The sequence below is a fragment of the Tenrec ecaudatus genome, chromosome 1, assembly GCF_050624435.1.
Source record: "Tenrec ecaudatus isolate mTenEca1 chromosome 1, mTenEca1.hap1, whole genome shotgun sequence".
Taxonomy (NCBI): domain Eukaryota; kingdom Metazoa; phylum Chordata; class Mammalia; order Afrosoricida; family Tenrecidae; genus Tenrec; species Tenrec ecaudatus.
In genome coordinates, this window is record NC_134530.1 from 52174214 (window position 1) to 52200960 (window position 26747).

Below are 26747 nucleotides of genomic sequence, written 5' to 3' on the forward strand. Positions count from 1 at the left end.
AGAGAAAAAACTTTCTGATTGATTATTGCTCATCATTAATTTATTTTCTCAAGCATACTTGATCTTATTTGAAGGAAGCTAGTGGGGGCAGATGTAGCAGAGTAAAACTGTTTTGTATATGGTTAATCTTTTAGTAATCTTAAAAAATGCAAGTTTTAAAATTTTCATTGACTTATGATTCACATAACAGAATTTAATAGTCCAAACATATTAAAGAGTTGTGCGATCATGACCACATTCCATTCCAGAACTTTTTTTTCTTTCTCATATTCATTGTTGTTAGAGAAAATATGAATTTTCATAGTTTGACCTTTAGATACTGTTAAAAAAGTTTTTTATATTAATTTCAAATGGAAATGTATCTACTTTTCTTAGATACTGTAATAATTGGCATTCCACGAAAGGCAAATTTTGGTTGGATGATGATGATGATGTAAATACAAGCAGTCATAGCAGCAGTTTAAAAAGTCATCTGGAATGTACGGGCAGTGGAAGAAAATGGTATTGAACAAGACAGGGAAAAAGCTAACTAGTGAGGGAGCCAGAATATAAGATTAGGGAAGAAAAACTATGTCTACAGCAGCAGTTTTCAACCTGTGGGTCGCGACACCTTTGGGGGTTGAATGACCGTTTCACAGGGGTTGCCTAAGACCATTGGAAAACACTTATTTCCTTTGGTTTTAGGAACCGACACTCCACTCCTCTATCGTCTCCAGGTGGGTTCGCCCACATGCAGATATGCCCATATATGAGTACCTGGTGTGAAGACTGTTACCCATGCTACTCCATGCTTCAAGATAAAACTTCATTTATTTGTCATTAGAAATACATATTTCACAATATAGAATTACATATTATTTTTGTGATTCATCACTATGCTTTAATTATGCTCAATTTGTAACAATGAAAATATATCCTGCATATCAGATATTTACATTACGATTCATAACAGTAACAAAATTACAATTATGAAGTTGCAAAGAAAATAATTTATTGTTGGGGGGTCACCACACCATGAGGAACTGTAAGAAAGGGTCACGGCATTAGGAAGGTTGAGAACCACTGCTCTAAATGATGACGAGCCTGGGCGGGAGGGTAACCATGAGGAGGAGAGAACTGGAGAATCTAATACCTGTTGGGGTCTGGGAAGAAGGGCTTACTCATTTTCCTTATAATATTTTATAGTGTTTTAGCAGTGTGTGCACATTATGCATGAAGCTTTCTTACTTATTACATTATGATAAAGTCCTTGAGGGTAGAGATTATATCTTGCTATGTTCGAATCCCCTACAGTGCTTATAAAATTGAGTTGGATGATACACTTCATTTAGCTATACATTTCTTATTATTGTCAAAGGAAAAATTATATCTAAAGGATGTAGAAAAAATGAAAAATTTTTATCCCTCTCTAAAACATACTATCATGCTTTTAGGCATGCTGAAATTTGGTGTCCTGTTCCATTTTCTAGCTGTATTTTGGTGTTGGATTTTAGGTTTGATAGATAATTCCACACCTTTAAAAATAAACTTCATAATTTTTGTTTCACCTATTTCCTGTCAGAATGTACTTGTTAGTCGTTTCTAAAACAAGAATTAAGTCAGCTCTTCCTATTTCTGCAAATGTATGTAAGGTTGTTAGTGCGAAAAATCATGCCTGGACAAAATAATAATTTGGGTTGAATTGATAAGAGAAGATGATAAAAAAAGATGATAAATGCTTATATCTAGCTAAGTAAAATGAAACTTCGTCATGTCTAAGATAAATTACAGAACTTAGTAAACTTTTAAAATTTACTCTTATTTCTTTATTTTTTAAAGTTTCATTGACATGTAATTCATGTAGCATACAATTCAATGATTTAAATATATTAGAGTTGTACAGTCATCACTATAATCAATTTTAGAAACACTGCTTCATTCTTGCACTTACTGTTATTAGCTCCCCAGTCCCCACAAATTACCCTGTTATAGCCCTAAGAAACTATCAATCTAGTTACTGTTTCTAGAGAGGAACACTAGAAGTGTAGGGTTATGCGTTTTTATAGTCCCTATCATTTTATGATATAGAACTAGGCTTTTGTCTTTAGGTCATGTCAGTTCCAACTCATAGTGGCTTTGTGTACCACAGAAAAAAACACTGCCCAGTCCTGTGTCATCCTCATAATTGTTCTTATATTTGATACCATTGTTGTAGCTACAGTGTCAATCCATCTTCATGGGGGCCTTCCTCTTTTTCACTGTACCTCTGCTTTACCAAGCATCCATATTGAATAGATGATATTTAAAGTCTTTTTTAGATCTAGATTATCATGATTGTAATGGCAACACTAATTAGAATGAAGGGATAGAGCCATTTGACATTTGGATAGATGTCAGAAAACCAAACGATATTCATATACATAATTGTAAGCCTTTTAAAGGCAGGAGTTATATCTCACTCATTTTTATATCTCCTGAAGTATCTAGAAAGTGTTTTTATTTATTCACAAATACTTGAATGTCAAGAATTGAGATCAATGTGAGATGTAATACTTAGGAGAAGATCTAGGGACTGCCTTTAAAGAAGATTTAAAATTCACGATTGCAAATCAGTTCAATGTAGTAATAGGAAAATAATATCTCTAGATGTATGTAGGAGAGCAAACAAAAATCTCGGAAAGTCGGAAAGCTTATTCTTGCTTTTCTATTTAGACAGCTATGTAGTGACTCCTGTCAGTCTTTCTATCCGGTAGAACAACAGCCTCACTTCTTTTGATGTATTTTCTGAGGTCCTGGGCTTTATACTGTTCATCATCTTTTGTGAATGCCCTGCTTAAAATGCAGTGCTCAGAATTTAACAGTATTCAGTGGTTAACTGTAATGAATGCGGTGGTCCAGTTGTTTCTCATGATCTTGATACTATACCTTTTTTTTCAAGATTATGTAAATCTTTTTAGAATCCACATTATATTTTTGGCACATATAAAATATTTGTACATAATGTTATCAAGTTATGTCTTTCTCATATTGTTAGCCATGCAATTCTTTTAAAATATATAAAGGATTTAAGAAATAGAACATGATTATTTTTTTACATTGTAAAAGTTTGTTTTACAAATCTCATTTAATATTAATCAATTTCATTTAAGGAATTTTACATGTCTTTCATTTGCCATCCATCAGTTACTCCAAGTCTTAGAAAAGTTCATCCTAAAAGATAGCCCTTTTTGAAGGAACCCATGCTAAAATCCTCTGCCATTGTCAAGATACCATCCAGGTGGCATTAATCTCATATCTGTCATAATTTTTCTTGTTATACCACTTTAACCTCAAATTACGGTTAAATGTCAAACATTTCATGCCTGAAAATTCTGTTATTCACTTCAGGGCTCTAGAAGTAAAGAGTGCATTTATATATATATATATTTTTTGGGGAATACTATTAGTGCTAAATATTGTTATGTTGTAAATTTTTAATTGTGTTGCTTGAGCAAAAAGTGTTACAGGTCTCATTGTCACTACTGAAATTAATCTACAGTGATGGAAGTAAAACTTGTCTTTTTTTAAAAATACTTTTATTGGGGGCTCTTACATCTCATCACAATCCATACCTTCAACCAGTGTGTCAAGCACATTTGTACATATGTCGCCATCATCATTTTTAAAGCATTCTCTTCCCATTTGAGCCTCTGATATCAGCTCCCCATTTCTTTCCCCTTCCTCCCCTGCCCAGCCTCCCTCAAGAACCCTTGATAAGTTATAGATTATTATTTCCATATCTCACATCGCCCCCCATCGCCCCTCACCCACTTTTCAAACCTGCCTTTTTTAAAGCCACAATTACCAATTCTGGGTATCATGATCAGCTGTGTCCATTTTCATACAGAATGAGGCTAGAAATTGAACAATATTTATATAGTTCACAGAGGTACTCTAGTACCTTTACCCAATCCCATTTATATCCCTCTCCTCTAGAGATAACCTTTATTCTAAATCTTGTGATTATGAAGTTCTTTGTTTATGTTATTTATATGAATAAGCAACATGTTTTTCAATTTTGTATAAATAGTATTACATGAAATATTCTTCAACCTGCTTTTTTTTTACTGACTAATGGAATCCATCTATGTTATGTGTAATTCTAGTTCATTTTCACTACTGGAGATTATCTATTTATGATGATAGGCATTTATTTCTACTTTTCAGTTTTTTATAATTTTCAAACCTTGATACCTTATATTTTGGGAGGGAGGGGAAAATTGAGGAGCTGATGCCAGGGGCTTAGGTGGAGAGCAAATGTTTTGAGAATGATGAGGGCAATGAATGTACAAATGTGCTTTACACAATTGGTGTACCTATGGATTGTGATAAGAGTTGTATGAACCCCTAATAAAAGATATTAAAAAAAGAAACCTTATATTTCTCTTATCTATTTTTTTCTTTTTGCAAAGAAGTATTTTATTGCGTTTTTGGTGAAAGTTCATGGCAATTTAGGTTCCCATTTAACAATTTCAATACACTTGGTCCAAAGAGCCTTCATTGTCTATGCAATGGCAAGATCAGCAGTTAGAATCCATAAGTTGTTTTCTGGGACGAAAGATGAGACTGCCTGCTCCCGGAAAAATTTTAAAATTTCAGAAATCCAAAGGGGACAGTTTTACTTTGCCCTATAAGGTTGCTTTAACCTTGGTGGCTAGGGGTTAGGCTGCTGCCTGCATGGTTAGCAGTTCAAAACCACCAGCCAGCTCCATAGGAGAAAGACGCGGCTTCCTACTCCCTTAAAAAGTTAGTCTTGGGCAGGCACAAGGACAGTTCTACTCTGTACTATAGGGTCACTGTGAGTCGAACTCAAGTCAATGGCAGTGAACTTGGTTTTGAGTTATAGGATATTTGAGTCAGAGTTGATTTGATGCAGTGAGTTTTGCTTGTTTTGATATATGCATATTGTTCAGTAACATTGGTTATATTTTCCATGTTGCATCAATATTATTCTTATTTTTGACTTAGTTCTGCTTCCATTAATTCAGTTTCCTGGCTTCTCTTGCCATCACACCTGTGCTTATTGGTAAATGCTGACCATTTGTTCTCTTATAGATATGTATTTATTATATTATTAAATATATTACATATATGTTATATATTTAAAGCACAGACGGTCTTAAAAAAAACCCCAAGACTCGCTGCTATTGAGTCCATTCTGACTCATAGTGACCCTATTGTACAGGGTAAAACTGCCCTGTGGATTTCTGCAGGCTAAGTTTTCACAGGAATAGAAAGCCTTGTCTTTCTCCTGCAGAATGGCTGGTGATTTCCAAATGTGTCAACCTGTTATTTAGCTGTAAGCTGACCTCAGGGAGTAATTCCTGTTCCAAGTTTAAAGGGTATGTCTTGGAGGTTCTTCTAGTCTCTACCTAAAATATTTTATTTTTAATTAAAAAAATAAGAATTAGGTGCTTATATTTCTTTTAAATTTCATCTTATTGGCTTTGGCCCATATGTCTAACTTGGGATATTTTTGAACTATGATTTAATCATATTAGCTGCAAATCAGGTAAGTACCTACTGTATATAGAATTAAATGATTTACAATGAGTTATGCAAATTACTTTTGAAGTTTGAAATACCATTTTTCTGGGACTGGAGAACTAAGCACATCTTAAGGTGTAAGGATATATATATATATATATATATAATCATTTTATTGGGGACTCAGACAACGCTTATCACAATCCATACATACATCAATTTTATAAAGTATATTTGTATATTCGTTACCCTCATTTTCAAAACATTTGCTCTCCATGTAAGCCTCTGGCATCAGCTCCTCATTTTTCCCCCTCCCTCCCTGAGGAGTCTTATATTATAGCTTGAACAATCTCTGGTTGTCAAAAAACTCCGAACTTACTGAGTCAATGCCATTGGTGGCTGTTAATACTGTTCTAGTTTTCTCCCACACAACACTCGGAGTCTAAGATGTCTTCCTTGTAGTCTCTTTCATCAAGTTTTACTTTATTATTTTTAACTCCATCTTTTACTGGGCCTTAGCCTTCTGGCCATTATTTTTGTAGGTATTTCTTTGCAATGATGTTTTTTAAGGCATCATTCTTGTACATATGTCCCAGGGTTTCCCTGCTGTTTATGATTGTAACTTTAATAATTTTCTCATGTTTTTCTAAAAGTCCCTAGTTGTATGTAGAAAATTTTACTATTGCATCGCCATAGTCTAGAAAAGAACTGACAACTTAATTGTACTTGTTAGGTGCTCTCCAGTCAGTTCCAACTCAAAGTGATACCGTATACAACAGAGTGAAACATCCCCTGTCCTGCACCAGCTCCACAGCTGTTCTTATGTTTGAGCCCATTGTTGCAACCACTGTATCAATCCATCTTTTCCAGGATCTTCCTATTTTCTCACTGCCCTTTTACTCTACCAAGCATGATGTCCTTTTTCAGGGACTGATCTTGCCTTATATTTCTAACTATGTAAGACATGTCTTGCCATCCATCCTTGCTTTAAAGGAACATTCTGTCTCTCCTTCCAAAAAAGATTTTTCAGTTTCTTTGTCAGCACCACAACCCAAATGCACTGATATATATATATACATATATATATTTACACATATATCTGTAAATGTAGTGGATGAAGTTCATTTTCTAGAATGCCTGTCCTTATGAGTACTGCATTCTTGTTGAATCCTTGGCCCTACAATCATGTCTTTTCTTTAGATGTTTTAAAATGTGTTTGTACATCAACTTCTCAGTTATTGACATAGTTGTTTCTTTTTATTTTTTAAGATAATTTTATCTGGGGCTCTTACAACTCTTATTACAATCCACACATCAATTGTATCAGGCATATTTGTATATATGTTGTCATCATTCTTTCCTAGACAATTACTTTCTATTGAGCTCTTGGTATCAGCTTCTCATTTTTTCCCCTCCCTCCCTCCCCCACCCTCTTGACCCCTTGATAGATTATAAATTGTTATTATTTTTATATCTCATACCAACTGCTGTCTCCCTTCCCCCATGGTTTCTGTGACATGGTTAAGTTTCAAAGACAAGGTTGTCATGGAAACACAGAGGATGACCACATCACAACACAAAATGGAGGATGACTCATCATATAACTATCAAATCACATCATTACATAACTGCGAAACCACTGAGAATTATCGCCCAGCCAAAGTGACACATAACTATAACCATCACGGCTATCGTCACTCTTGCCTTGCACTCTGGCATTCATTACTGCCAGATGCATGTCATTAATATACAAACTAGTTAGATTTTTCACTATTGTTATAAATTGGGAAATGGCTAATTAGGTAGTTGAGAAGTAAGGAGGTTGTGTAATAAGCTTATTTAACTATGACCTACTTCTTTTCTCAGTATAAAAATTTTATGAAATTGTCATTTTCTGCTAAGGTTCTTACCACGTTCATGCTATCAACAAATTCTTTATTGCTCAGAATTAAGTTTATAATAGTACAGTCCTTCCCTTCTGAGAGATAAAATTGTCAGCAAGTTTAATCAATGATTTTAGCAGATAGTAGCGCAGTGATTAAAGTAGTCAATAACCAAAAGTCCAGTGGTCTGAATCTACAAGGTGCTCTGTGGGAGAAAAATATGGCAGTCTACTTTTGTAAAGATTTATAGCCATCAAGAACCTATAGGGCTGTTCTACTTGGCTCTTTAGGGGCGCCATGAGTCAAAATCAATTCGAGAACAGTGGTTTTTGAACCATTTACAAGTTATTGAAATATTCTACCATTACTAAATCTTGCCTCTATGTTAATGTTAAGACTGTAAGAAAGCAGTATGTCTTCTCTCTGTCTGCTTTTCACATCTAACAGTGGTGGAGACAACCACTAGTTTTCCAGTCTTAGATAGCCTTCTAAAGCAAGTCATATTCTAGTGCAAATTTCAAATTCATACTCGAACTCTAAACAGATGACATTTGATATTCACTTAATTTAATGTAGTTTCCTGGTTAAAATAAATTTTACCAAATTTACCAATATAATAAATATTAAGGAATTTCTAGAGTTTAGAAATTGTTAAATTTTGTTAAATTAATAATTCTTTAGGGTGCATTAACTTTAGGATAGTAAGATAAAATAAGAAAGTAGGAAAATTCTAGCTGTAAAGGTAAGATTTCTTTCAGATTTTGTTTTACCTTGAGATTGTTTATGCTTTAAGCATTTTCTGAGTGGGCTTTCTCCCGTACTGACCCAATTTCAGGCAAACTGATAGTTTGCTGTATGTTTACCAAAGGAATTTATATGAATGCAACACTTTATATAAATAACAGCAGTGATGAATTTTTATTTCTTCTTGTAAAGAAACAATGGTAGTTATTTCAATGGGAGATCACTTTTCTAACAGTCTCACTAATCACAATATCATGTGATCATCTCTGTGGGTATTTAAAGGATGAAAAATTATACATTCTTGGCTTGAAGATTTCATAAAATCAATTATTTTGAAGTAATTCCACGTACTCTTACTTTAGACACAATGTTCGCATAGTTGGCTGCTTGGTTTCCTAGTCAATAGTAGATTAGCAAATAGATTAGAAGAGGAGATGTTGGGGTTTACTTGTTGGCAGGCCACCATAACACATCAATAAGAAATTCTGCAAGCAAGGATATTTAATAAAGCCCTTAAAAGTAGATAGGAAAAAAAAAAGCACAGTGGTCAGGAATCCTTCTGGCAGAGCCAACCTCTGATGTCCTAGGGACCTCAGAAGCCTTGAGGGCATCAGCATTGCATAATAGCTTATATTTTTAATGGTGAATAAATCAATAAGGGTTTCATTATAGCCTGTAGATTTTCTAGGACGGAAAGAAGCCTAATGATTCATGTTAGATTATTTACCAAGCTTGGTGGAAATCACACGTTTTTGACAAAGGAAGTAGAACTCAGTTCTGTGGAAATGTACTTTTTGGTTTTGTATCTTCCTCAATGATGGCTACTGAGGTACTCTGGAAGGCCCTAGAATCTAGGACCTAGATAGTGTGCTTTTCAAATATATTTAGTCATCTTCTAAGTACAAACTTGAATTTCACGAAGGACATGAGTAAGAATTTATTTCCTCAACATTATACTTGAATAAGTTGCTTCATTGTTTTAGTCCGCATAGAAATTACTTAAATTAAAAACTAAGTTATTTCAATATGATGTTCATGGTGAGTAGCATTTGTGAGCCACTAACTATGGTAACTTTTCCTTAGAAAATTTCTGTGTGAAAAGTAGTTTGAGGTCCAAATAATTTCAGGAAGACTCACAAAGATATTCTTATATATATTGAATGTTTTTACTTTATACTGAAAACCTAATTTGTGGTTATCCTCATTTTCTGGAAGTACTCAATATTGACTGAAAAGGATTTATAAAGGAAAAACACTGATATTGGTTTGCTAATGCTCCTATAACACAAAATAAAAAAAACCCAAACCCACAAAATACTGTAAATGGACTTTAAATAAATTAATTTTCTCATAGTCTAGAAGCTGAATGTCAAAACCATGGTCTTATCTTTATTCATTCTGTCTGTGAGCCTTTTGTTTTCTGATAACCTGTTGGCAATACTTGAAATTCTTTCGCTTGTAGAGAGCCCTCACATGGCATTTGCCATCTATTTTGGTCTTTTTATAATGTATTATTCAGAAGTGATCGGTTTAGGACCTATTTTACTCAGGTAGGGAGACTGATTACCATAATAAAAGAAACCACCTGTTTCTAAAAGGGTCATATTTACCAATAAATAGGGTAAGACTTCAGTATAACTTTTTTTGGAGGGGTAGGGTACACAATTCAGTTCATAACATATCCTTTACTATGGTTTGGGAGGTGTGTCTTAGAGAACAAAACTAGTGAAGCTTATACATGTGTATATATTTATAGAGAGAGGTTTATAACAAGGAAATGGCTCACTCAGTTATCTCACTGCCATGGAGTCAATGCTGACTCATAGTGACCTCCTGTAGTTTTAGTGTTTCTTCCAAGGGTAGCGGTGGTTTTGAACTGCTGACCATGTAGATTGCAGGCCAACGTGTAACTACTATACCACCAGTGCTCCTTAGTCATAACAGTTATAGAGGCAGGCAAATTCCAAGTCTATAGGTCAGACGCTGGAAGTTTCTCTTGATTTGTACCTGTAGGAACTGATGATTCTAAGATTGGCAAATTAGACAGAAGGCTTCTGTCTACAGAGGCTAAAGTAATCCAAGGTAGGCAGACTGCTACTGACTTCCAGGATATGGCAGGCCGCTGACTCAAGCCCAAAGAACTGGAAATTGGAGTATGAGCTAAATGCAGGATCTAGACCCTACAAAAAGTAAGCAAAGCAAGTGTTTCCACAGCATACATATGTATTGGAAGCAGTCACATGGAAACTTCCTTTCAATTGATTGGATCAGGGTTTTGCTCTGAGTAAAAGTGTTACATCCCATCATGTAGTTCCCACAACTGATTGGCTGCTCAAAGCAGATCCTTCTGGAGATTACACCATTCCAGCTCCATTTTTACTGCCAAGCCACTGAGATTCCTTGTTCAGCCAAGTTGACACAAAGCTTTAACTATCACAGGGGGATTGATTTTTTTTTTTAATTAGGAAACAACTATTATTTAGCATGTTTATGAAATTTCAACACTTGAACATTTTTTATCTGTCTGGAAGAATGCTACTAAATTAGATTAGAGAAAATAAAGGGTCTTTTTCTTCTTAGCTTCTTACTCTTCTGGCCCACGTGATAATTCTCACTTTATAATCCAAATGCATTCCTTTTCCAATGTCCTTTTCTTTTTTTTACTATCTGCCTTACTTTTTGTAGAATCTTTGGTCATTCCACTTAGAGTAAATATTTCTAGTGATAGGTACTCCATTATTAAGGCAGCACATTTAATTATTGGATATCTCTAACTATTAGGAAGTTCCTCCTTTCTCTTTATTTAGAACTTGTATCTATGATTTCCCTGGACTAACCTGAGTTCGACCTTTAGGAATAGCATAGAATTTAGTTACTCTTAAAATATATGGGGATAACAATCCCAGCTTTGCTTTTGTTTCTCTTTTTCAAAACATGTTGATTGCTATCAGATTGATTCCAACTCATGGCGAGCCCCATTATCTTTCAATTGTTTTTCTTGTGACTGATTTCAAATTCCACCGTTATCTTCACTTTATATTTTTATATGTGAGCTCCTAGGTCATGGAGTAGACCATGGAATGGACCTTAAGGCTTAGACTTGAAAATGCATAGGTTAATGAGAAACATGCTAGTGAAAATAAGCTAGCAGTAGTTCTTAAGCCTTGGTTGTAAGGCCTTTCAAGTTTCTCAGCTCATTATTGTTTCAGCTTTTGTAGGGATTCTCATTGTGAATATTCACTGATAACCTGAATTTAGCCAACATCATTGGCTAAATCTGCCTCTTTATCTACCTTCCTGTTTAAAAACTTTCAATAGGTCTCCACTGCCTTCGGGATAAACTATAAACTATTTAGCATGATATTCAAATCTCTTCATAATTGGTCTTTGCCAGTCTCTCCTTACTATTACAATGGCCAGTTCTCTTGCCTGGAAGTCCATTTGCTCTTTGATTCTCAAGCTGCTTTCTACTCATTTTTCAACATAGAACATAAAAATGACCTTTTTACTTGTACACCAGTGGTTGTTGCAGGACTTTTCACAATAGCCAATAGGTATAAATCACACAAAGTGTCCATCCACAGATGAATGAATAAATAAAACATTGTACATACATACAAATTATTCAGTCATAAAGAGAAAAGAAGTTCTTATGCAAGAGTGAACCCTGACAGCGTTATGCTAAGTGAAATAAAACAGATAAAATATTTTATAATTCAATTTACATGATGTATCTAGAATAGGCAAGTATATAGAGAGAAGGTTTATTAGTAGTGACCAGGGGCTAATGGAAAGGAGAGAGTGGGGCACTATTGCTTAAGAGGTACAGAGGTTCTCTGAGATGATGAAAACCTTTCAGAAATAGTAGTAATGGTTACACAACCTAGTGAATGTAATTAGTGGCACTGAATTGTACAATGAAAATCGTTTAAATGACAACTAAAATGATCTTATCACAATAAAATCAAGAAACAAAAAACCCTAGACACCTTTTCCACAGGCGTTTTGCTGATCATTGTAGTTCTCACTTTGTAGTATGTAATACTCAGTACTATTTATGAGGTCCTGTTATATGGTTCCTATGTTTCAGTTATTTGTGTGTGTCTTACTTCCTAAATAACTGTGTATTATTATTCTTTCATTCTTTTAAGGGAACTGAGCCAAAATCTTACATATGTTATATATGACCACCCAGTAAACATTGATAAAATATTCATTGAGATAATTTGAAGAGCATTACCAATAATTATATAAACTTTATCCCTAAATGGAAATCATAAGATCAATTTTATTAGTAATTTTAGCAAAGTTTCCACCAAGGAAGTTTTAATGAAACACTGCTTCTACGAACATTAGAAAGCAATATGAAATGATGAATATTGTCCAGTCTTTGCAATCTGTTGAGTATGACGTTCTTAAAGGTCCGATTTGCCTTAGGTCAACAGATGTACATTTAAAACAAGTGTCTCTTTGATACCAGATGGAATACAGTCCCCCAGTTTGAAGGGTTAGGGTGGAGATGGAATAGGAGCTTTATCACTTTGCTTTCAGCACTGTGCTGATTTTCTTCTTCTTTTTTCAATCAAAAGGCCTCTTTCTGACTTTAAGCAAACAGATAGCTCCTTTTGTATTTTGTGTCCCTAATGAAAATAGTATTGTTGACATTGGAAGGGCCTATTTGTAAAACATTTATCCTGTTTTTGCTTCTTGGCTTTTCTCTGTATCGTTTCCTTTGGTTACCCATCCTATCATCTGTAAAGTGAAGAACTTGGCTACATGCATAACAGATTTGTCAGGGAAGGTTTTAGTAAAAGCCCTATTCAAATTTTTCTTTTTGCTATTTTGTTTTTGTTTCATTCTGAACACTCAGTTAACTTGAGATGGCTATCTGGCTTACCTGTTTTGTTTTATATCCCATTTTGGGGGGGGGCTGTTGAGGTGGGGGTAGAGGGTGTGGATTTTTGTGACTTTTGTGAACAAACAGCATTGCTACCCATGTGTGAATGGCTGGCAAGAACATTGCATGAAAATTGTCCTGATGCACTCATTTTATCTGTTTTTCCTTACATAGACTGTGTTACAGCATCTTTGTTGAAAGCAGCATTATCTGACTTTTTGATTGCTTTCTTGCAATTAATATATGATATTGTCTGAAATTGGTTTCAGTATTTTACCAATAGAATTCTCTTGTTCTTTTGCTTGTGTACCTTCTTCCAACTCTCTAGAAACCATTCCTTTCTATTATCCTCATCTGTTCTTTACCTTTGTTCAGTGTATTTTCCACATATGTCTACTCATGTGCATGATAGATTAATTATTCTCTAAATCATTGGTCATATGTCTTGATCTTTTCTTCCTAAATCATATAAATAGAGGCATGTAGAATGTGGACAAGTATCACAGCTGCCTGGGAAACTTGGAAATTGCCACAGCTCTTTGAAATTTAAAAAATTTCAAGGTCTGATTAAGCATCAAAGAGAGTTCTAAAAAATGTTAATGGCTTAGCTTCCGTGTTCAATATGTTGCATTCTTTGCTCATTCATTAATTCAGTAAACATTTGTCAAGGAATTACTGTGTCAATCATTTTCATTGTCTATATTTAATTTACTAAAAGCAGTGTTTTTCATCTTTGTTTCGTAGACATTTTGAGGTTTGTTCCCAAAGTGATTGTAGAAGTGTTTTTCAATGCTGTGCTATTCAAAGTGTGGTCAGTGGGCCAGCAGCACTGGCAACATCTGGGAGCTTATTAGAAATGCAGAATCTTAGGCCCCATTCCAGTCCTCCTAAATTAGTCTGCATTTTACCATGATTATTAGATAAATTAAAGTTTAACGAACACACAGATAGCACTCAATTGTTGCCATCTTTTTTTGTTAAACAACCAATTTGTAATCATTTATTGCTTTCTTAGAGATGTGAATGTAATTTTAGTAATATCCTTAAAAGATATTTTCTATTTTTAAAACTATAAGGAAAAAGGGTAAAATACAATAACAAATGCTCTTTATTTTGGAAAGATACAATTAAAACACTGTAGGAAGTAGAGTTTAAGTAATTTTCATATCTTCTGAAACTTTTATAAGAGGCTGTAGTTTCTTGTAGATCTTTGAGTGATCTTGGAGTAAAATCTGTTGTGTAGAAAAAATTCAACATAGAAATGCTTTCCTTTATTTCTCAGTCAGATGAATGATGAATCCATATCTGGAATCCCTGGAAAATAGTACTGAGTCCTCAGCATGTTCTCAGTTCATCGCCATTATTATTATTTTACAGAGGAAGTGTGACGTCAAATGCTGTCCTTGAGTTATTATTCTCTTAGAATAAACTGGTAGTTTGGAATTAAAATTTTCTGTCTGGGTCAAGTTTGATTACTTTAAGAATTCAAGAAAAAGAATCTTGGAAATTACTCCTAATGTAAAGAGGAATTGATGAGAATTTTATTTCCTTTAAAGTAAGCTTTACTCGGGGATAACATATTTAAAAATATATGTGTTAAAACAGACAGGCTAAAACAACAACAACAAAAACTCCAGACAGGCTTATTGAGTCAGATAGAGGTGGTGGAACCTCCAAGACTATGGCCCTTAGATCTGGAACTGAACTCCCCTTTGTTAGAATAATCAACCATTAAAAGGGGCAGCATTTACTCAAGAACAAAGTTCAGAGGGTTTGGAAAGGAGGAAATGAAATGGGGAAACAGGGAGGAAGTGGGATAAGTGATGGCACACTGAGGGATTGCAGTGTATGAATGAGTTGAAACAAAATGTGTAAGAATTGTTGAATGTATAACTGATCTATATACCTTCATCCAATTCATAGTAAAATATTTTAAAATAATGTGTATGTGGATTGATAAATGTTTCGTGTATTGTTTATAAATACTGGATTATAAATCTTATCTGTTCAGTAATTTTGATGACCTGGTAAGCAAGGCTAGAAAAAGGACTCCTCCTAAACAATATTTTTAATTCTTAAAATAATTTGAGGAGGTTGGCAGCAAGAGCCCCCATAAAGTCTTGTTGTTTATTTATTTTATTAAGTAAACCATTGATTTCAGTTCTACATGTTGGCAGTGTGACCTTGTGCAGGTTACTTTCAGAATCCCAATTTCCTTCATTATCTATAAGATTAGCTGACTTACTTTTCTTTTCTTGCCAGTTGCTTGAAAGGCTCATTTGAGATAGGTAACTTTCCTGACATGGAGCTTGGCACAGAAACTACACAATGCCTGTTAGCTTTCTTTCCATTCCATGTCTTAATCCATTTGCCATTATTTTCTAGATAGAGCTTTTATTTTAAATAAGATTTCTCTTGAAGTTGTTTTTCATTATACTAAAGTTCGATCAAGAATGTGAAATCCATGAAAACATAGACTGGTTTGTTTTGTTTACTGATGTATCCCTAGCACTTACACAGATCTTTACTAGGTTCTTAATGAGTAATTTTTGTTGAGTGAATATCATGCATTTGAAGTAAAGATACTTGAATGAATTATTTAGAAAGTTCCTTTGCAGTTATGTTTGTCAGATATCTCTGCCATTGAGTCAATTCTGACTCATAGTGACCTTTCAGGACACAGTAGAGCTGTCATTTTAATAAATCTTTACGGATGTAGACAGCTTCATCTTTATCTCATGGTGGGTTCAAACTGTGGACGTGGTGGCTTAGCAGCTGAGAGCATAGCCACTGCACCACCAGAGCTGTACTGTCAAATATATTTCATTGAAATTATTTCAACCAACTTTTGTGAATGCCTGTTATGTGCCAGGTACTATTCTAGGCATTAGGTATACAGTGATTGAAAAAGACAGACAAGGTTCATGTCCTCATGGAATTTACATCTTAGCTGTGTAAGGCTGGGGGACAAACGAAGGAAGAAGGATAATGAATCAATAAGTATGATTATTTCAGATAATGGTAAAATGCAGTAATGTTGTGATAGTGTGGGTAGACCTCTCTAAAAAAGCGACATCTGGGCGGATGAGCAGGGAATACTTTCGGGTATAGTAGTGCATGCAAGTGTAATTTCAACAATTAACCTCATTGCCTGGCGTCTCCACAGTGCCTTTGTGTGTTGAGTACTCTTCAGTAAACTAAGTGTGACAATGCTCTGCGCTACTCTAAGTCTTGATAATCATCCTGTGGTTTTATTTTCTGTTCTTTCCTGTGTTTTTATTTTATTCTTTAAAAAAATTTTTTTTAATCATTGGGGGCTCATACAACTCTTATCACAATCCATCCATCCATTGTGTCAAGCACATTTGTGCATTTGTTGCCATCATCATCAAAACATTTTCTTTCTACTTGAGCCCTTGGTATCAGATCCTCATTTTTCCCCTAGCTCCCTACCCTCTCTCCCTCAGGAACCCTTGATAATTTATAAATTATTATTATTTATACTGTCTAATGTCTGAGAACTGGCTAAAAACTAACAAATTTGAAATATGTGAAGCCTATAACCTTTCCTCTTCTCTTATAAGTGAATCAACATGTCTGCTCCAAAGTTTTATTCTCTGGGATACATTTATGATAGTAAAAACGCTGACCTTCCCAAATCATATTAGTTACAAAAGAGAAGGGTCTTTAAAGTAGTTAAAATTAGATACTGCTGAAAGGAGCTATAGTTTTCCATTATGACTATGGAAACAAAGAAAAAGTGTGATTAATTTAACTGTATGCTTGCGTTTGTTGTTGTTAAGTCTGTTACTAGGAGAAAAGTCTATGCATTCTAAGAAATGTAAAGAAGGAGAAAACAAAGGGATGAGGAACTATTTAATCTCATCATTTCTTGGGGGTACAGGGAATTTAGCAAAGAATAAATCTTGTACTTTCAGATTGATACCCTCACAGGATAGTATATAAGTAAGATTTTTATTAGAAAGGATAAAATTGTATTTTGCATACACCATTTAGACCACTGAATTAAAATTTTGATGCATTTCACTAAGGTGGCATCAGCACGTACTATTTTAAGGCAATCTCTCTGTGTATATCTTTAGTGACTCAGGGCATTAATAATTTATTCAGGATAAATAGATAAGATATTTTTGTAATTAATGGAAATTTTCTTGTTTAATGGACAAGGGTATTGTTTGCTGATGATCAAATACCTACATACCTTAATTTTGGCACACTTGATATGATTTAGGTTTTGGTCTGTAGTTACATGTTTCGTCCCTAAGAGTTCTCTTTCACATTTTTTTAACAGCAACATCATGACAACAGAGAAGAGTTTAGTGGTGGAGGCCGAAAACTCACAGCATCAACAGCAGACGGAGGAGGGTGAAGGAGCCACAAATTCAGGCCAACAAGAAGCTCATCTGGAGGAAACATGCCAAACAGCAGCTGAAGGAGAGAATCAGTGTGAGCAAAAGCTGAAAGCATCTAATGGAGACACTCCCACACATGAAGACTTGACCAAAAACAAAGATCGGACGTCAGAAAGCAGGGGTCTCTCACGGCTGTTCTCCTCATTTCTCAAAAGGCCCAAATCTCAGGTCTCTGAAGAAGAAGGCAAAGAAATTGAGTCATCTAAAGAGAAAAGCGAAGGAGGGCAGAAAGAGATAGAATTTGGAACAAGTCTTGATGAAGAGATAATTTTAAAGGCCCCAATTGCAGCTCCTGAACCTGAACTCAAAACAGACCCATCCTTGGATCTTCATTCATTAAGTAGTGCAGAAACACAGGTAAGGTTTTGTGAATGTGTGAGAGGTGGGTCTGATGAAGGTAGGTTATATACATTATTTTTCATTTAAGAATACTTGATGTATTGCTTATTAACCTGTTAAATTTGATGTTTAGATATTATGTAGTGATACCATGCTTTGGGATTTCTGTTATAAAGAAATTAATGTAGTCATTGGAAACTTGATTTTTAAAAAGATGCTTCTTGTTGCTTTTAGATGACAAGATGGTTCCTACTCCTAACAGCCCTCTGTACAACAGAGTGAAACACCACTCAGTCCCATGCCACCGTCACAATTGGGCCTGTGTGTGAATCCACTTTTGTGGCCACTGTGTTAGTCCATCTTTTTAAGGGTCTTTCCTCTTTATTGCGGACTCTACTTTACGCAGCATAATGTCCTTTTCCAGGGAGTCTTGTCCCGCTTAATAGCATTTCCAAAGTACATGAGACAGTCTCACCATTATAGATTTGTTCATTTCTTTTGACAGCCTGTGTTAAATTCAGTTTTTGGTCTGTTTGTTTACCAACACCATAATTCAAATACATCCATTCTTTGGACTGCCTTAGTTATTGTCCAGCATTTCACAAGCATATGGCACTATTAAAAATATCATGACTTGAGTCAGGTGCACTTTAGTCTACAAAGTTAAAAAGTCTTTGTTTTTAACCCTGTAAGTCTTTCATAGAAGACTTACTCAATGTAATTTTTTAATTTCTTTTTTGTGTGTGTGAACATCGAATAGACATTTAATGACATTAAAAGAATTATTGCCAAAGTATTTTGAGAGTGAGAAGAGCTGAGATTATCTAATCTTTGATACATTTTGAATCATCCATAGAACCAGTGAAAAGATGTTGTGATTTGTCGATTATCACAGAAGGATCTGGAATAGACCAGGGGTTGCTGGAGGTCGAACTGCCTGCCATCCTCTGTCCTTCGTATTACTCTTCAAGTTCTTCCCAATTAAAAATCAAAAAGGGGATTTGGCAAGGTCTGACTGCCTCTCTTCCAGGAGTCTCAGCCAAAATCTTCTTGGCTCCTCCCATAATTTGGAGAGCATTCATATGGTCCTATTCTCCACCCAAAAATGGGGGGGGGGGATGTGCCAGAAGCGGTCCAGGTGGGGGAAATGCTGGGTGGAGGTCTCATGGTGGTTGCGAGCTCCTCAGTGACTCAGCGATTTCCGACCCTTGAGTATGCGGCGGAGGATGACCACCTGGATCCCGGCCGCAGACGCTGGGTCCACCCGTGCTTGTGTTTGCCCTCGATATTGCTCCGCTGGTACTCGTTCCTGCGCCCTAGGCTGGAGCAACCTGCCCCCCAGCAGTGCCGTTGACCTGGCAGCGAGGCTGCACAGGGGCCCCAAAGACCCGGTCAAGGCAGCCATGTCCAGCGGCAGGTCACGCTGTCCTAATTGTTTGATTTCTTGGTTTCTACTTACTACCTATAGGCGTCAATTATGGATACATGTAAAATGACATTTAGAATATGTAGTGGATAATATCTCACTTTGTCATTCACAGGTCTACATTACTGAAATTTATTAGAGCATGGGATAAATATTTTTTTTTAAGTTTTGATAGATTTCGATGTATAATAGGATAGTCTAGAAGAATATATGGAGTAATGCCAAGAGCCAAAGATTGGTATCCAGTGGTTTAACTGAAACTTTTGTTTATTCCTTTGAAAAATATCTGAGGCGTTTTAAGAATAGCAGTCTGTTATTCTTATTTTCTTTAAAGGCTGGGGGGGGGTTGTTAAGGGTGTATATGATCCTTTATTAGAAAAACATTTAACCTTATATCACTTTCTTATATTTGTTTTTAGTGGTCTTTACTTTTGGTTATTGCTCTAATTGGTAGTGTTATTATAGGTAAAAGTGTATACAACATGTTATCTGAAGTGTCTTTGTTATTGATTTGGTGATGTTATGGCTATGTAGCCTGCACAGGAAGAACACAGAGAAGATCTGGATTTTGAAACTAAGGAAGACGGAGGACTTGAAGAGTGCCCTAACACAGAAGTGAAAGAAGAAAATCCTGAATCAAAAGCAGAAGGGGAATTAAAAACATCCCAGAAATCAATCAGAAGACACAGAAACATGCACTGCAAAGTTTCTCTGTTGGATGACACAGTGTATGAATGTGTTGTGGAGGTGAGTGCAGTCAGAACCCTTACCGATGCTCTCTCCGTCCAGGGTTGGGTAAGTGGTATGATAGCCAGTCTACTAATTCTATCTAGCTAGTAGCCAGAAGCAGGAAAAGTAGATTTTCTCTAGCTACCGGATGTAATGCCATTTTCAAAACTCAATAGTATATATTCCTTGATTTTCTTTTTAAAGCAAGTGACAGGAAATATCTATAAATAACTATGATATAGTTTTTAGACTATTTGTGATTGGATATGTTTTCACTGACCATAAATAATTCAATTCAGAAAGACTGTTGAATATCTAAGATACACAAGTATCATATGTTTTGTCAATAAAGGTTACTATCTGAAGCCATCAAAATAGATTGTTGGTATACCAAGCATATCATTATTAATAATTACTGTTGTAAATTGTTTTAAAATGTTAATAGATTTTAAGTATTAAAGATGCTTAAATTGAAAATGAACTTGAAATAAAAAGGGTCAACGAAAAACTCTGATATTTTATTCAATTCTAACTCAATTACTTATTCTTTCATAAAAATAATAGAATTTTAAGAAATGTCATCACTTGATTTGAAATTTTTATATGCTATCTCATAGGGCTAAAAAAAACATTAAGTAAAATAGGCTGTTAAAATCTTTATCTAGCTTCCTCCCCCCAACTACCATGATCTGAATTCTACCTTGCAGGGCTGGATAGGACAGAGGCTGTACACTGGTACATATGAGGGCTGGAGGTACAGGGAATCCAGGGTGGATGATACCTTCAGGACCAAGGGTGTGAGGGACGATGCTGGGAGAGTGGAGGGTGAGTGGGTTGGAAAGGGGGAACTGATTACAAGGATCCACATGTGACCTCTTCCCTGGGAGAGGGACAGCAGAGAAGAGGGGAAGGGAGACTCCGGATAGGGCAAGATATGACAAAATAACGAGGTATAAATTACCAAGGGCACATGAGGGAGGGGGGAAAGGGGAGGGAGGGGAAAAAAAAAGAGGACTTGATGCAAGGGGCTTAAGTGGAGAGCAAATGCCTTGAGAATGATTGGGGCAGGGAATGTATGGATGTGCTTTGTACAATTGATGTATGTATATGTATGGATGGTGATAAGAGTTGTATGAGTCCCTAATAAAATGTAAAAAAAGAAAAGAGGAGAAAAAAATGATTAGGGCAAAGACTGTACAGATGTGCTTTATACAACTGATGTATGTATATGTATGAACTGTGATAAGAATTGTATGAGCCCCAATAAAATGTTTAAAAAAAAATAAAACAAAAAGCAATTTAAATATGAAAAAAAAACTTTATCTAGAAGACCACAAACGTTACATATAGTAATTTTGGAGGAAGACAAATGTAATTTTAGAGATAGCTGGATTTAATATTGGAAAATGAGTATCTTGGGGAAATCTAGTCATTAAGGGTTACTCTAAAGAAAAATGTTATTAAAATATTTTTTAAGAAAAATTGTTTTTTCATTATAAAAGTAACATCTACTCATGTCATTAATGTTTTGGAAAATACAGGAAAAATAAAAGAAAATAAGACTTAACTCATAATGTTTTCACACCCACCTTCAGAAAATCCCTAATAACATTGCTCAGAGTTGATTCTGACCCTACTGGCCTTACGGGACAGAGTTTCCGAACTGCCTCACAGGATTTGTAAGTCTTTATGGCAGTTCTCAGCCTTCCTAATGCCGCAACCCTTTAATACAATTCCCCATGTTATGGTGACTACCAACCATAAAGTTATTTTCGTTGCTACTTCATAACTAATTTTGTTACTGTTATTAATCATAATGTAAATAAATAATCTGATATGCAGAATGTATTTTTGATATGCAGGATATATTTTCATTGTTACAAATTGAACATAATTAAAGCATGGCAATGAATCAAAAAACAATGAGTAATTATATATTGTGAAATATTTATTTCTAATTACAAATAGATGAAATTTTGTCTTGAAGCATGGTATAGCACGGGTAACAGTCTTCGTGCCAGGTACTCGAATGCGGGTATATCTGCCTGTGTGCGTACCCGCCTGGAGATGGATAGAGGAGCGGTGTCTCAGTACCTAAGACTATTGGAAATATGTGTTTTCTGATGGTCTTAGGCCACCTCTGTGAAAGAATTGCTTGACCTCCAAAGGGGTCACGTCCTCCTGGTTGAGAACCACGGATTTATGGCAAAGAGCCCTGGTGTCATAGTGATATCAAATGACAAGCCTTTCTTAGGGACTTTCTGTTCCCTTAAAGTTAGTCTCAGGGCAATTCTACCATGTTCTAAAGGATTAGTATGAGTCAGCATTGATTTTTCAATGGCACTGAATTTGGTTTTGGTTTTTTGGAAGTTTTTATGGCAGCACATTTTGAAGGGAAAGATGTGGCCGATGGGTTTGAACTATTAAACTTGACCGGGTCTACCTAGAGCATTTTCTCCTTAGATAGGCAGGTGTGGTTAGGGGCTGTAGAGTCTGTTCTGACTCATAGTGACTCCATATTGCAACAGACCCAAACACTCTCTGGTCCTCCATTATCCTCTCACACTCATTCCTTTGATTGAGTCCATTGTTTCAGCCACCAGGCCTATCCATCCTGTTGAGGGTCTTCTTTTATGCCTACCCCTAATAAGACCCAAATACTTATAGAGGCGGCTTGATTTTCTAAGTAAAGAATTATAAAGAAAATAATTGGATAGCACTGCTTAAAGAACCTCCCCAATTGGTACTGTCTGCAAGGTATCAAAAGTTTTATGCTTCATACTTCTTTTTCCCTCTTTTTCTTTTCAGAGATTGTCTCTTGGGACATTTGGTCTGGAAATGGTAGGGAGCATAATAATCTCCACAGCCGCCATTAACTGTCAGTGTTGACAGTTGGTTCACTTAATTTAGGTGGTCATGGTGATTGACCACAGCATGCTTCAGGAAAGTTGTACGAAAAATAAAGAATATAATGTTTGTGATAGAGATGGTGAATGGAGAGGATATAGATTTGCTTTGAATTGCAGCGTTTTTACCAAGTCACTGTAGAGTGTAACCTATAAACTGACAAGCTGAGAAACAGGATTTTATAACTCCTATTGTTCTAGATAGAGAGTGTAGCCATCTGAAAGCTTGGTGCCATGGCCAAGGTTAAAGAGGATATCAAAATGTGACTCTTTAAATTTTGATGAATGTGGGGATAAGAGGAAACCTCAACTAAAATATGTATATCTTTGCAGAAACATGCCAAGGGACAAGATTTACTTAAGCGAGTATGTGAGCATCTCAATCTTTTGGAAGAAGACTACTTTGGTCTAGCTGTTTGGGACAATGCAACCTCTAAGGTGAGGAGATTGTTTTAAATAATAAGAATCTGACTGTAAAATCATTTCCTTTTGTGATTTTTTTAGAGTGTATTGATGTCTGCCTCACAACATCACAGTGTAATTAGGATTGTTCCTGTTTATTCTTGTTTCTCAGATTTTTGTTGTTGCTATTGTTGCTATTTTTTCTCAAAAAATAATAGTTAGAATAAAGACCATTGCTGGTATATCTTTTATCATCAAGGGCAAGTGACTACACGTGGCAGGAAAAGCACAGCGGTATGATGTTCTGAGTAGTAAAATAAATACCCCAAACTAAAAAAACAATGAACCCACTGCTATTGATTTGATCAAGACCCATAACGATCCTATATATAGTTTCCAAGGCTGTAAATCGTTCCAGGACTACATAGCTTTGACTGGTGGGTTTGATTGAAGAATGTCTGGTAGGTTTCAACAGTTGACCTTGATATTAACTGTTAAATAAGATAGCAACTTTATAGCTTATGCATTTCATGTTATATTTAACACATAAGTGGTTCATAATGAATATGTGTTGAATTAATGTTTAATATAAGTTTGCAATAATTATATTACAATATAATTATAGCTTTATAATTATATTGTAATTTGATAATAATTTTACAAAAGAGAATAAAGTCTCAATGTGACTGAAACTGTGAAACAATGATCATGACATTTTCTTCCAGCTTAAAGCTGTTAGCTCCTAAAGAAAGTCAGAGAATGGGTGAAATCATGAAGAGGGAAGCCATGTTGAAAAGTCAGGCAGTTACCTCTGAACACTGAAGTGAAAATTCAAAAAATGTATGGAAAAAAGTATCATTTATCTTTCATTAGATTTTTCTACAAACTTTTTAAAGTATTATGCAAAAACTTAAAATGTAGTGATAAAAAATTTTATATGAACAAATATTTGTAGTTGCTTTGCTAGGTGCCATGACTATAACTATAATTAAAGTAGACATGGACCCTATTCTCTAGAACAGTGGTTCTCAACCTTCCTAATGCCACAACCCTTTAATACTATTCCTCATGTTGTGGTGAACCAACCATAAAATTATTTTTGTTGCTACTTCATAACTGCAATTTTGCTACTGTTATGAAGCAGGAGACCCCTGTGAAAGAGTCGGTCGACCCCCCCCCAAAGGGCCTCATGACCCACAGGCTGAGAACCACTGTTCTAAACATTACAACTTAGTGTGAAGAAAATAATAATTACTGGTGCAATGACTGTCACACAGAGAAGGTACAGGACGCCGTGGCAGGGAGGTCTACTCAGGGGAAGTGATGGAAAGTTGCATCCTGAAGGGTAAAGAGGCAGGCGAAGTGAAGAATTACTAGTATGAAGGTTGGGGTGTAAGAACGTAACACTTAAACAACTTAGACTCTTCTAGCCTGGCTGAAACATAGAATAAAGAGTCTAGAGAGGGACATGTGGGCTAAGTCATGGAAGGGAAGCTTTGTACATTTAAAATTGATTCTTTTCCCAAGATGATTTGAATTTACTCAAAAAGGTTAAGGGCAATAACCTTTAACAACTTCAAACCTCATAGATTGTGTTTGTGTGTGATAGTTAAGGCAAACTAGAAGACAGAAAGAACTTTTGCCTAAACTACATCTATTTGTAGAATATGCCTAGTAGCTATAGCAGTTTTACAACAGTTTGCTTCTTTTATTGGTGATTATTGATGTAATCAGAGGAACTATAGCTATTAACCCTAGATTAATATTTTTAAGGACATATCTGTTGCTCTATCTCCCTAACGGCCCAAGGCAGCTTGTACTAAAGCTTCTCTTCCATTAGCAAGGGAGCATTCAAGGTAACTAAAAGACGCAATATCCACAAAATCAATGAAACACCTTTTGCAACTGTGAGCTTGTAAATTCTCCCTTGAATCAAGGAAATATTCTGAAAATATTTGTTATACAAACTCAGTGAGATAATTTTCATTACCAGAAATTGAATGTTGTTATCAAAACAAAAAATGCAAACAAACCCAAGGTTATTTTGAGAATCATTGAGACCTTAAATTTGACAACTAAATAAAATTGCTGTACTTACTTGTTTGATGTAATTGGAAGTATTTCTTTTCTATGGTTCAAGTTTGCTTAAATTTATAGGATCCAGTTCAGCTAAAGACAGGAAATTCTTTTCACTTGCAGTTGAGCTTTCAGGGCCCACATAGGGACAAAATTTTTTCAGCATGTAGTAATGGTTTCTTTCTTTTTTTAGTAATGGTTTCTTAATAGTAATTTTCACTATCTTGTTTTTAATGAGTACATATTACATTTTTTATATTCACATATGGATTTAGGAGGGTAACTTAAAAAGTTTGCCACTAGAATTCCAGTTCATATAGGCACAAGTTTATACTAAACAAAGTTTATTTAAATGTGTTTTTCAATCAGTGAATGGTTGTAGACAAGTTTTCTCAGTAATACATTTGTTTCAGTCTCATTTGGGTGCCTTTAAAAAAAAGGTCCAATTAAAGCAGTGACTGGTGGGGGAATCTGCTAGGCTAGTAGTTTAAGGCAGAGAAGTCAGCATAGAGTCTGCTCTGTAAACCTTCACAACAAATACACAATAGTTTATTTTTTACAAGCATTAAACCTTTATTAAACAAAAGTATCAAAATATACTCCCTGGTGGTGTGGAGGGTTATGTGTTGGGCTGCTAACTGCAAGGTCAGTGGTTCAAAACCACTAGCCATTCTACTAAAGAAAGGTGAAGGCGTCTGCCCCTGTATAGATTTATAGCCTTGGAAAGCCCAAGGGGCAGTTTTACTGTCTGATAGGTTCAGAATAGACTTGATGACGAGTTAGGTTTGCTTTTGTTTATTTTTTATGAATCTATTGTTTCTCAAATATCCTTCCCATATATACTTATACACTTCTCAAGACAGTGTTTCCATCGCTAATAAATCCCCAAGGAATTCTGCACATTGGATTTATACCACATCAAAACAGATTTTGTATTCTGGAGGGGCTCAAATAGTGTTCATTTGAAATATTCTTTGAGTTTGGGAAACAAAATGACATCTGACAGGGCAAAGTCATGGCTATAGGGTAGATGAGACAGGGTTTCCTAATGAAATTCTTATAAGACAGTTCTTGCTACCTTCTAAGACAGCAGTTCTCAACCTGTGGGTCGCGACCCCTTTGGGGGGTCGAAAGACCCTTTCACAGGGGTCATCCAATTAATAACAGTAGCAAAATGACAGTTATGAAGTAGCAATGAAAACAATGTTATGGTTGGGGGTCACCACAACGTGAGGAACTGTATGAAAGGGTCATGGCATTAGGAAGGTTGAGAACTACTGCTCTAAGAGCTTATGCATCGTTGTGATGCAAAGAAACGCCTCAGTGCACTTTCCTGGGCTCAAACATAAGACAACTTGTGAGGATGACACAAGCCTGGGAAGTGTTTTGTCCTGTTGTACATAGGGT

The 26747-nt window shown here is 35.5% G+C and overlaps 1 protein-coding gene and 1 pseudogene across 5 annotated transcripts in view; one reads left to right on the top strand and one right to left on the bottom strand.

Annotated features, from left to right (window-relative positions):
• The window catches only part of EPB41 (erythrocyte membrane protein band 4.1), a 204065-nt gene that overhangs the window by 71539 nt on the left and 105779 nt on the right, over positions 1 to 26747 (top strand). For all 5 annotated transcript variants that reach the window (XM_075553215.1, XM_075553216.1, XM_075553223.1 and 2 more), the window contains 3 exons: positions 17342 to 17819; positions 19762 to 19974; positions 23196 to 23300. In XM_075553215.1, the coding sequence (XP_075409330.1) occupies positions 17349 to 17819; positions 19762 to 19974; positions 23196 to 23300 (789 nt within the window). In that variant the 5' untranslated portion in view covers positions 17342 to 17348. Of the gene's footprint in view, positions 1 to 17341; positions 17820 to 19761; positions 19975 to 23195; positions 23301 to 26747 lie in introns of those variants that run through there.
• Positions 18985 to 19206, bottom strand: LOC142434112 (large ribosomal subunit protein bL34m pseudogene; annotated as a pseudogene).